Source organism: Lethenteron reissneri, unplaced genomic scaffold (genome assembly GCF_015708825.2).
Source record: "Lethenteron reissneri isolate LAM-NWPU_2019-01 unplaced genomic scaffold, ASM1570882v1 scaffold_210, whole genome shotgun sequence".
NCBI classification, from domain to species: domain Eukaryota; kingdom Metazoa; phylum Chordata; class Hyperoartia; order Petromyzontiformes; family Petromyzontidae; genus Lethenteron; species Lethenteron reissneri.
In genome coordinates this window covers 377,248-389,305 of record NW_026891732.1, presented here as the reverse complement: position 1 = coordinate 389,305, position 12,058 = coordinate 377,248, and the positions used below count along the sequence as shown (strand labels likewise).

At 52.3% G+C, this 12,058-nt stretch overlaps 1 protein-coding gene across 1 annotated transcript in view; it reads left to right on the top strand.

Annotated features, from left to right (window-relative positions):
* Positions 1–8,833, top strand: part of LOC133339704 (B-cadherin-like) — a 33,210-nt gene extending 24,377 nt beyond the window's left edge. The window contains exons 8-9 of the mRNA XM_061547858.1: positions 8,234–8,388; positions 8,719–8,833. Coding sequence (XP_061403842.1) covers positions 8,234–8,388; positions 8,719–8,833 — 270 coding nt within the window. The remainder of the gene's footprint in view (positions 1–8,233; positions 8,389–8,718) is intronic.
* Positions 8,834–12,058: the final 3,225 nt, after the last annotated feature.

Below are 12,058 nucleotides of genomic sequence, written 5' to 3'. Positions count from 1 at the left end.
AAATCTTTTTTTGATTTAAAGCTTTCGTGACTGCAGGGATTCATCTTCTTGGTTTACCGAAAGAACCAAGAAGAAAAATCTATTTTATAGCGATATATTGGGGGGGACATTTTGATCATCTTTGAGTATTGAGGGGGATGGTTGAGAAATGTGACGTCACATCAAAATGCTCAACTTTAAATAACTGTAGAGAACGCGTTCTTCTTAATTAAATAGACTTTGTAATGTTTTCTCCTACAACATCAGAGTGCAACGCCACATTAAAAACGCACTACAATGACAATAGTTTAAAGCGATTTGAAGCATGTTTTTTTTTTTGGGGGGGGGGGGGCTGACGAACGAGCTTGAAAAGGGGATAAAGGGGATGAGGATGCGTTGGGGGTAAGAGACTCCGTTACCTGAGGCTCGCCGTCCTCTACTTTGACTGTGCACAGCGGCAGGGGGAGCAGCAGCACCATCCTAGTGAGGTATAGCCCCCTCATTTTGCAGACAGCAAAAAACATGATATCCACACCACCTACACGTCAGACACAGAGGAATGCATATACACAGTCACACGTGACTTACACGTCTATACGTATTCATACATTCATGATGTAGTGAAAAAGTTTCCCAAATTCATCACACGGGCTGTGTCACTGTGTCACTGTGTCTCTGTGTGTCACTGTGTGTCACTGTGTGTGTGTGTCACTCTGTGTCACTGTGTGTGTGTCACTGTGTGTCACTGTGTGTGTGTCACTGTGTGTGTGTGTCACTGTGTGTGTGTGTCACTGTGTGTGTCACTGTGTGTGTAACTGTGTGTCACTGTGTGTGTGTGTCACTGTGTGTGTGTGTGTCAGTGTGTGTGTGTGTCACTGTGTGTGTCACTGTGTGTCACTGTGTGTCTGTGTGTCTGTCACTGTGTCTGTGTGTGTCACTGTGTCTCTGTGTTTGTCTCTGTGTGTCACTGTGTGTGTCACTGTGTGTCACTGTGGGGGGGTGGGGGGAGCCCTCCCAGGAGGCCTCCGGCAGCAGCACCTGCAGGGTACGTGCACCTAGCCTGGCACAGCAGCAGTACAACCCGTGTCACCTGCAGGGTACGTGCACCCAGCCTGGCACAGCAGCAGTACAACCCGTGTCACCTGCAGGGTCTGTGCACCTAGCCTGGCACAGCAGCAGTACAACCCGTGTCACCTGCAGGGTCTGTGCACCTAGCCTGGCACAGCAGCAGTACAACCCGTGTCACCTGCAGGGTACGTGCACCCAGCCTGGCACAGTAGCAGTACAACCCGTGTCACCTGCAGGGTATGTGCACCTAGCCTGGCACAGCAGCAGTACAACCCGTGTCACCTGCAGGGTACGTGCACCTAGCCTGGCACAAGCGCTGCGGTGACGTCACCACCACTTAGTGGTTGTGGTAGTGATGGCTGGGGTGGTGATGATGTTGGTGATGATTATGGTGATGATGTTGATGATGATGGTGGTGGTGATGGTGGTGATGATGATGATGGTGGTGGTGATGATGGTGATGGTAGTGATGGTGGTGATGATGATGGTGATGATGACAATCTAGGGGAGGCGCAGGATCGGTTCAAACATGAGCCAGTGTTGTCCGTCGTGAGTGGGAATTCAACTCGGCGCAGCATGCTAATCGCTGCGCCACCGATCCACACACTGCCCCCCCCTAGGTCGACTCAGCCTCAACCAACCGAGTACTCGGCGCGGCGTGTAAACATCGCCACGAGAGAGACACAGGAGGCCGCGCGTGGTGCTGGCCACCCACCCCCTCGTGTGTCACAGTGCCGGCCTTCATAGGTGCTGCTACTCGCTAACAGCAGCACTTGCCCCAACAGTCTGTTAAGGCTACACGGGGGATCTTTGTATCGAGGAGTGTGTGTACCGTGGGGGAGATGCGTGTTAAGAGTGTGTGTCACTGCATGTGTATGTGTGTGTGTGCTGCATGTGGTGGGGGAGTGTATGGCGGGCGGTGGCGCAGTGGTTCGCGTGCTGCGCTACGAACCCGGCCACCCGAGTTTGATTCCAGCTCACAGCTAACACCAGTGAAACCGGTCCTGGGCCTCCCCTAGGTCGCCTCAGCCTCAAGCTAGTACCTGGTGGGATGTACAAACATCGCCACTTGGGACACAAAGGTGACCTGGCGTGGTGCTGGTCACCCGCTCGCTAATAGCACTTGCCCCAACAGTCTGTAAGTGCCTATACGGGGTATCTTTGTCTTGTCGGGTGGTGTGGGGAGAGTGTGTGCACGGGGAGATGTGTGTGTGGGGTGTGTGTGGGGTGTGTGTATGTGGCAGTGAGTGGGGAACTCGCGTGTCCGCCCGCTGGCAGGAGGTCACGGGGCAGACCCAGCAGGTGCCACGGGTCGACTGACCGAGATGACCGAGATGACTGGCTGATGCACCACCTGTGCCCCCTACTGTGCCAACTTGCTGTGCTTTAGCCACCCGGCGCTCCGCTCGTTGTTGTGAGCGTCGCTCCTCCGCCCTCCGTTGTTGTTGGAGGGCGACTGCCTCCAACTGCCCAGTAGCGTCCTTCACGAGCCTCCCTCCACTGAGGCCGATCTTGACACCGGTGGTACCAGTCATCGGCAAGTCCACTCAGCTCCACGTCCTCCTGTACCACATCACTCCATCTCTACTCCAGCCCGTGCCGCGCCCGTCTAGCCCCCTCGATCCGGCCGAACAAAAGCTGTTTAGGCATGCGGTGGCTGGGCATGCGGGCTACATGACCCAGCCAATGCAACCTTGCCTGCCGGAGGAGCTCTCCGATGGGACTTTGCCCAGATCTTTCGAGGATTTGTGAGCTCCTCACACAATCCAGCCTGGTTAAACCCAGGATGGATCGTAGGCAGGCCAGCCTAAATGTTTCTAACCGACGAAGATGCTCCAGTAGGGGGGTCCACGTTTCGCAAGCGTAGAGAAGGGAGGGAATGACCGTGGCCGAGAAGACCACCATCACCATCATCACTGCCTCATATCCCTCCCTCTCTCCCCTCTCTCTCCCCTTCTACCACTCTCTCTCTCTCATGCACCTAGCCTGGCACAGCAGCACAACCCATGGCACCTGCTGGGTCTGTCCCGTGAACTCCAACACAACAACCAACACCACAACCACCACAACCACCACCACTAGAACAACCACAACAAACACCACAACCACCACAACCACCACCACAACCAACAACAGCTGATTACCTCACGGCCTGGCGCTGCCGACGGCACCACGTGACATCGCGCGACTTTCACTTCCTGCCAGGTGAGCGATGACGTCATCCGAGAGCCTGGGCTCCGCCCACAGACTCCGCCCACCTCACTCTCTCACCCACCCACTCTCTCACCCACCCACTCTCTCACCCACCCACTCTCTCACCCACCCACTCTCTCACCCACCCACTCTCTCACCCACCCACTCTCTCACCCACCCACTCTCTCACCCACCCACTCTCTCACCAACTCACTCACTCACCCAAAAGGGGAGGAGCCACAAAAGGGGAGGAGCCACCCGACCCAGCCTGCTTGTGAGTGGTGGGTTGGGGAGAGGGAGGTGACTGGAGCTTGAGTGACAGGGGAGGGAGCCCCGCATCGAGACACAAAAGGGGAGGAGCCACTCGCTCCAGCCTGCTTGTGATTGGTGGGTTGGGGAGAGGGAGGTGACTGGAGCTTGAGTGACAGGTGAGGAGCCCTACATCGAGATAGACACAAAAGGGGAGGAGCCAGGAGGCACGAGAAACTCTTGGTGGAGAGATGACGTCATTCAACTGCTTCAGAGCCACCGCCATTTTAATATCAAACAGCGCACAGGGAGACCTGCAAGCGCTGTGGTAACAATGGACGCAGACGAAGACGCATCACCGACGCTTGCTGATGTTAGCCCATCAAACAAAGGGAGCGGCGGTGTCACGCGGCTCACCCTTCTTACAGTAGCTTTAACGTAAGATTATTTTACGGTGTTATTTTTTAAAAATATGCCTTCGATAGTAATCACTGGTCAAGACACTTTTTCTGGCATGAGGTATTCCAACGGTTTAAATGTAATTTTGGGGTGCTGATTCCAAATCTGGCATCCGTTTTTGTCTATCACATCAGGTTTTTGAGATATCAAATATTGCATTTTCGATAAAAACTACAGAAGAAAAATATGAAATAAATGTGGATATCCACATAAAATGACATTATAAACACACTATCCTAAAAAAACAGCATCATATTTTAACACTAAAGCAGTCACTGACTCGCAACCACTTGCAATCATAGGTGACAGAGTTAATTTCGGGTAAAATCAATGAAAATGGGGTATGCCGATAGCATTAAAATGAGATGTGATAGAGCAAATCTGAGATCAGATTTGGAATCAACACCCTGAAATTAGTCGGAAACAGCTGCAAAAGTCCAGGCCAGAATTTTATTTTTTGTTGACCAGTGAATTCTTTATTATAATGCATTGTCGCTTTGTATGGCATTTGATTTTATCCTACTGGTGATTTAGTCTATTAACAATGGTTTTTGTTGTATCTTTACGGCACTTTGAATGGCATCCTTTGCACGAAATAGGGACCGTCCAAAAATGACGTCACGCACCTGGGGAGGGGGGGGGGGTCAGACATTTGTGACGATGTGTGACGAGGGGGGGGGGATGAGAAACTTGACGTCACATCAAAATGCGCAACTTTAAATAAATATAGACAACACGTTCTACTTAATTAAATAGACTTTTTAATAAATGTTTTCTCCGACAACATCAGAGTGCAGCACCCCATTAAATACGCAATACATTGAGATTTGAAGCATGTTTTATTTTCAAAATGGAAATATTGTTTTGGGGGGGGGGGGGCAGAGCTTTGTGGCATCATATTTGAGGGGGGGGTCTGACTATTTTTGACGCCGTGTGACGAGGGGGGGGGGGTCAAAAATCGCGTGACGTCATTTATGGACGGCCCCATAGTGCTAAAGAAATAAATTCTTGGTTTAACACGTAGCAGGCTTTCGCGACCAATATCATTCATAATCAACGTTTTTGGGTTTAGATCGCGTTATTTATAAATGTGTCATAACCCTCCACCACCTGACACGGCCAATTGGCAAAAAAGTGTCACGTTGACAAAAGACAAATGGTTCACTACTTAAGCCCACCGGTGTGTTGAAGAGTGAATCCACAACATTTACAATTTTTTAGTACGACGTTTCACTGATAATTGCATCCAGCATCATCGGGCAATTCGCCAGAATGGTGAGGGGCTCTGCTCTGGCTCCCGGTTTTATATAGATCAGCAGCAGGGTGATGTCATCATTAACTCATCAACTCAAAATAAATACTTTATTGATTGAGTCGATTCCAATGAAGCGACGTTTTCAAGATGTCTCCCCGATCAACTCTGATACACAATGACGCTGTTGCATGCCCATTGTCTTTGTAACTGATTGGCCCACACCAGAGACCACTGCCTTCTTCAGGGTCTCGTCTCACCAGCGCACCTTGCAAAAGTTAACGATTTGGTGTTCGAACACCCTAACACACACTCCTGTATTACCGCCAGAAAGGGCATCAACTTACTCTTATTGTTCATACTTTGATACTGGCAAAGAAAGTATCACCCCGGCCTAATAATGCTCTCGATACGTGTGGCATTGCCCTGGTCCTGGTCTCTGGTACGACACTGCTGGCGAGACTTTGCTGTACAGAAGGCTCTGGTGTTTCTGGTGTCTCTGGTGTAGGTCCATCCGTTTCAAAGACAATTGTTTAAACTCTTTGGTTCTTTCGCCAGACGACGGCCGCTTGTGTTGCGATCGAAACGTCTTGATTGTTTCATTTTATTTTATTTCCAACTACGGGACTTTACCAAAAGAACCAAAGAGTATGGATTCCTGCAGTCACAAAAGCTTCAAAACATGTTCACCACCCGTACTGTGCGTGGTTAATGCATTACATGATGACGCCTTGAAAAAAGAGTAAACACATACACGACACTACTACTTTACACTACACGATACTCTACACTACTACTTTACACGATACACTACACTACTATATACTACTTTACACTACACGATATACTACGCTACTATACACTGCACCACGGGTACTGTGTGTGGTTAATGCACAATTGACGATGCCTTGCGATAGGTATCTCTTTGGTGATCTAACATCTTAACACCACTCCCGGCTTTATGGCCATTAAGGATACAAAACCCGAATATTTTCTTTAAAATCCATTTTCAGGTTCAGCTCTTGCTCGTTTTTTTTAAGCGTATTCAGAGCTACGATCGATTCCACTAAATTACATTTAACATTTAAATGTTCTACCAGCTAAAGGCCCGGCCGAGCTGGGTAGCTCATTTTCAGAACCCATGACATCCTGTTTACCAGACGAGGTAGTTAACATCTCCGAGCCACGGTGTCGTTATGATCTGGGATAGAACCCACAACCTCCTGTATACAAGGCGAGGTAGTTAACATCTCCTAGCTACCATGGGCATTAGGATCCGGGATCGAAGCCGCGACCTCCTGTACACCAGGCGAGGTAGTTAACATCTCCTAGCTACCGTGACGTTAGGATCTGGGATCGAACCCACAACCTCCTGTATACCAGGCGAGGTAGTTAACATCTCCTAGCCACTGTGGCGTTAGGGTCCGGGACGGAACCCACGACCGCCTGTAAACCAGGCGAGGTAGTTAACATCTCCCAGCCACCATGGGCGTTAGGGTCCGGGATCGAACTCACGAACCTCCTGCATACCAGGCGAGGTAGTTAACATCCCCTAGCAAGCGTGGCACTGTTGAATCTTGGTCTTAACCAGATAACCCAGAGTGAAAATACGTAACAGGAATTAAGAGGCACATCTTTACACCGTTCAGTTCCTGAGAGTGTCCATCTGTTTCACAATAGCAGGCAATGATTTAACTTTAAATTAACAATGTTTTGTATTTTGACCACGTAAGGCCCCATTGAACGACGTAGGAGCAGACCTGGCTGGCACAAACGATGGCGGCTCAACCAAGTGGCTGATATCATCGTCGGCATCATCACGCGGACACTGATGGCAGCAGACAAACACTCTGAAGTGCGCGTTTCTACAAACCCACAAAGACCCACATAGACCCATAGATACCCACAGAGATCCATATAGACCCACAAGGACCCATAGACACCCATAGAGACACACATAGACTCAGAGACCAATACAGACCAACAGAGACCCACAGAGACCCATAGAGACTCACAGAGATCCATAGATATCCACAGAGACCCATAAATACCGACAGAGACCCATACAGACCCACATATATCCACAGAGAGCCATACAGACCCACAGAGATCCATATAGACCTACAGAGACCCATAGAGACCCATAGAGACCCACAGAGACCCACAGAGACTCATACTCGTCGAGACCCATACTAAAACTATATACATGTTTTTATTTTACCTGATTAAGCCCACTGAGTTATGTAGCTGTCACAGATATAGTATAACGGACCTGATTGTCACGAATGGCAACAGCCCAACGAGTAGTAGCAGCTGATATCATCATCATCATCATCACGTGGGCATTGATTGCAGCAGCCAAAGACTATCTCTATCACTCTCTCTATCACTCTCTCTCTCGCCACCGTGGGGTGCGGTCGCACAAACGAGTTGCTCCTGCCCCTACCTGTGTGCGGATGGAGGCCTGGGCTCAGGTGAAAGCCTGAGCCCGGCCTAGAGAGAGGTGAACCTGTGTCCTTTCTTCATGTGTATTAGCCTGCGATAGTAGCAGTTTTAATACTGCTGTTGTTTATCTGTCTGTGTGGTTGTTTGTTTGTCTGTCTGTTCTTTTGTTTGATTGTTCGTTTTCTTCGTTTACGTGTCGGCTGGCTGGTGTGGTGTGGTTGGTGTGCTTGTGTGCCTGTGTGTTTGTTGGTGCGGTTGTTCGTTTGTTTTTCATTTGTTTGTTTGTTGGATTGTTCGTTTTCTTTGTTTGCTTGTCGGCTGGTTGGTGTGGTGTGGTTGGTGTGTTTGTTTGTCCGTGTGTTTGTTGGTTTTGTTTGTCTGTCTGTCTGCCTGGTTGTTTGTTCGGTTGTGTGCTGTTGTGTTTGGTTTGTGTGGGGCTTATTACTTCTTTGCTTTTTTAGTACGTTTTTTTTTTCTCACAATAGCCGGGGGTGCCGCCCTGAGTTTCTCAGCATTATCATGACGCAGTACCCCAGGCTAGAGTGTCTGGCGAGGGGGAACGGGGTAATCTGTTTCCCGCCGCCCAAGACCACAGCCGAGGCCGTCGCAGAGGCGGTAGCCGAGTGCGTGGGCTATGCCGGTGTCCTGATCGCGCAAAGGCAGGACCGCGGCGTGGTCGTGTACGTGGAGAAGAAGGGGATGGTGGCAAGCCTGGCAGAGACGGGGATCACCGTCAGGGACGTGTACGTACAGTGCACCTCGCTCTCAACACCAGCCACCCGGGTGATCATCTCGGGAGCCCCCCCTTTTCTAAAAGGCACGACACTGAAGCAGGACCTCCAACGGTTCGGGACGGTAGTATCGAACGTGACGATGCTGCCACTCAGAACTCGGAACCCGAAGCTGGCGCACGTGATGTCCTCACAATGCCAGGCGTATATAATCCCCAAGGACGGGACAGCGGACGTGGACTTAAACTTTAAGTACACGTTAGAAGGGCACACCTAGACAGTATATGCATCGTCGGCGGCGCCACGATGCTACGGGTGTGGTGGCACAGGGCACACCCGCAGGGTTTGCCCGAAGGAAAAGAAAGTAAAGACGGTGCCACCCAAGGCAGCACCACCGCGGGGGGCAGAAGGGCCACAACAACGGCCGCAGCAGGCACCGCCACCGCTGCCGTTGTGACAGCGGCAACAGGCGACATCGCCGCCACCGCCGCAGCAAATGCCGCCGCCGCCGCCGCCTCCACGGCGGCAGCAGCAGCAGCTGCAGCAGCTGCAGCAGCAGCAACAGCTGCAGCAGCAGCTGCAGCAGCAGCAACAGCTGCAGCAGCAGCTGCAGCAGCAGCAACAGCTGCAGCAGCAGCAGCAGGAGGGGGAGGGCGTACGGCAGCAGCGACAACAGCAGGAGCAGCGACACCCTCCCGCCGACGATGAAGTAGCCTGCGATAATACGATGGACGACGACGGGGAAGGGGAGTTCACCGTCGTCGAGACGCGGACACGGAAAAGGAAGGCCAGGAGGGACACTGCAGAGAAAGGAGGCGGTGGCACCCGGCCGAAACGCATCGTGGCCACAGCGACGGCCGCGACCAGAGGTGAAGGCAGCTGCAGTAGCGGCAGCAGCGACGAGCTGCACGGCCACCGCAGCGCAATAGCAGCCCGCGGTGACGGGACCGAGCCGCAGGTGTCCGCGAGGGCGACCACTAATGGAGCCGACTCGCTTGACGGAAACAGAGGGGAAAAACGACCACCCGAGCTGGACCCGGCCCCCCCCCTCCCCTAGAGGGAGAAGGAGAAGAGCCGGACGCTGCAGAAGTGCTCGTCAAACACACGGGGCTCGGAGACAACACCCCCCCCCCCCCTCCGCCCGACAGAGCACGAGAGGGGAAAACCATGGCGGAGAGCCAGATTGGACTCGGGAGAGCCTCGGAGCAACCCGACCCAACCGAAAACTATGAGGCCATAGAGGAGAATGCGGACGACGCGGAGGCGGTATACGAGGTGGACGGAACCGTGAGCGAAACAAGCTACTCCAGCGTGGCGACAGAACGGGAGTACGCGCCCGAGGAAATCCGTTCTCACCTCAAGCAAAGTTACAACAAGCGGAAGATCGTACATGCAGAGGTTTTCCCCGACACAAAGGGTTTCTTGAAGACGACCCAGAGAATACTGAGCAAACCGGAGTCGTACGCCTTCACAAAGCAGGAGGTCTTCCGACTGAAGAAAATAGCGCAAACAATGAAGAACGAGCAGCTCCTTCCAAGACCCCCCCCTCAGGGTCGATGTAACGATTGACATTTAAAACCGCGATGGCCCTTAACATCAAAATCAAGATTGCAAGCCTAAATTGCAATGGAGCCAGAGGTGACGAGAGGTGGCACCGTATTCGCATCTTTGCGGACGAACACAAGGTGGACGTGACGCTCCTGCAGGAGACCCACCTCGACGCCTCTCTGCACAATCAGCGACAGCACTTTGATAACACCCCAGGATTCTTTAGTCATGGGGAGGAACATCATGCCGGCGTTGCGATCCTGCTCAGACAAGGGTTCACCCCGGAGGGACTGGTGTACAAGGAAATTCTGGCAGCACACCTAATCTCTATGGACTTTGTACACGGTGGCATGAAGTACAGAATTATAAACGTGTACGCACCCAGCAAGAGCAAAGAGAGAGAGGTGTTCTTCACCAACGCACTCCGCTGCACGTTAATAAAATGCAACGAGGAGGAAGTAATAGCAGTCGTAGGGGGCGATTGGAACTGCACCCTAGACCAAGCACTTGACCGAAACGGCCCGGAACCACACCCGGAATCCGCACGTCCACTCGCAAAAATTCTGCGACACTGCGGCTTCACGGACGCGTGGAGGCTGCAACACCCGTCCCAACGACAGTACATATGGCACCGCGGGTCTGCCCAAGGGAAAGTAAGCCTAGCCAGACTCGACAGAATATATATAAACAAAGAAGGGGTGAACCAGCTGAGCAACAGTAGAATAGATTCATCGGGGTTCTCCGACCATCATCTAATGTCGACGTCGCTGCAAGTCTATGGAGAGTCGCGCCGATGCCCCTACTGGCGGTGGACGTGGAGCAGTTGGACGAGAAAGCGTTCAAGACGGCTTTCGTGGCCTGTTGGCCGCACTGGAGGAAGGAGCAGACAGCCTCCGGCTCCAGTTCCGGCCTGCAGAGATGGGAGACCTTAAAAACACAAGTGCGAGCGCTCAGCCTGCAACTCGCGGGACAGAGGGCTGCCGTCAAACGCGACATGGTGGGGCGCCTGGCAGACGAGCTTCTGTGACTTGAAGCCGAGATAGGCGCAGCAAAGGACGCGCACGAGGACAGGGCTGAGCCGCTCCTCCTCCTATTGGAACGGCGTCAACTCTTCAGAAACGTCACAGACAAACAAGCGCACACCTCCTTCATAAGGAAGAGGATGCAGCACCTCACACACACAGACTCGCCTTCAAAATACTTCTTTAGACTCAGAGAAAGCAGCAAAACCACCTCCGCGCCCTCACGCAATGGCAACGCCATCATAAGCCTGTCCACCGATGAAGGGACGACGACAGACGAAAAAGAAATCAGGGAAATCGCCACGCGATACTACTCTGACCTGCTCCAGAGTGAACATACGCAGCAGGAAGTGGTCGAGGAGCTCCTGAAAGGAAACGCCACCCTAGGATGTGAGGAAAGGGAGAGGCTGGGGAAGCCCTTTACCGTGAAAGAGCTGCGCGTCGCCATGGAGGGGCTGCCGAGAGGGGAATCGCTGGGAATTGACGGACTGCCGGTGGAATTTTATGCGGCGTTTTGGGATATGCTCGGCCCTTGTCTGATGGAACTGTTAGAGGAAAGTCTAAGAAGGGGAGAGATGCCTCTGAGCTGCAGGAGAGCAGTGATAACACTGCTGCCAAAAAAAGGCGACCTGCAGCAAATTCGGAACTGGCGACCCGTCTCGCTGCTGTGCACAGATTACAAGATCATCGCCAAGGCTGTGGCGAACCGCCTAAAGATGGTGGCAGGGCTCATCATACGGAGCGAACAGACTTATTGTGTCCCGGGTCGCAGCATTCATAGCAACATACACACCGTAAGGGACATCATATCCGTGGCCGAAATGCAAAACATGGCGGTGGGGCTACTCTTCATGGACCAGGAGAAAGCCTTTGATAGAGTAGACCATAGGTATCTGGAGAAACTCCTGCTCTCTCTCGGCCTCGGCACCGCCTTCACAAAATACGTCAAACTACTGTACGCCAATGTCCATAGCATGCTTAAAATAAACCAGCGACCGAGCCGGCCCTTCCCTGTGACAAGGGGAGTAAGACAGGGGTGCCCCCTGTCAGGGCTCCTTTATGCGCTGTCGCTAGAGCCGCTCCTCAAGAGCCTAAGGAACACCCTGACCGGG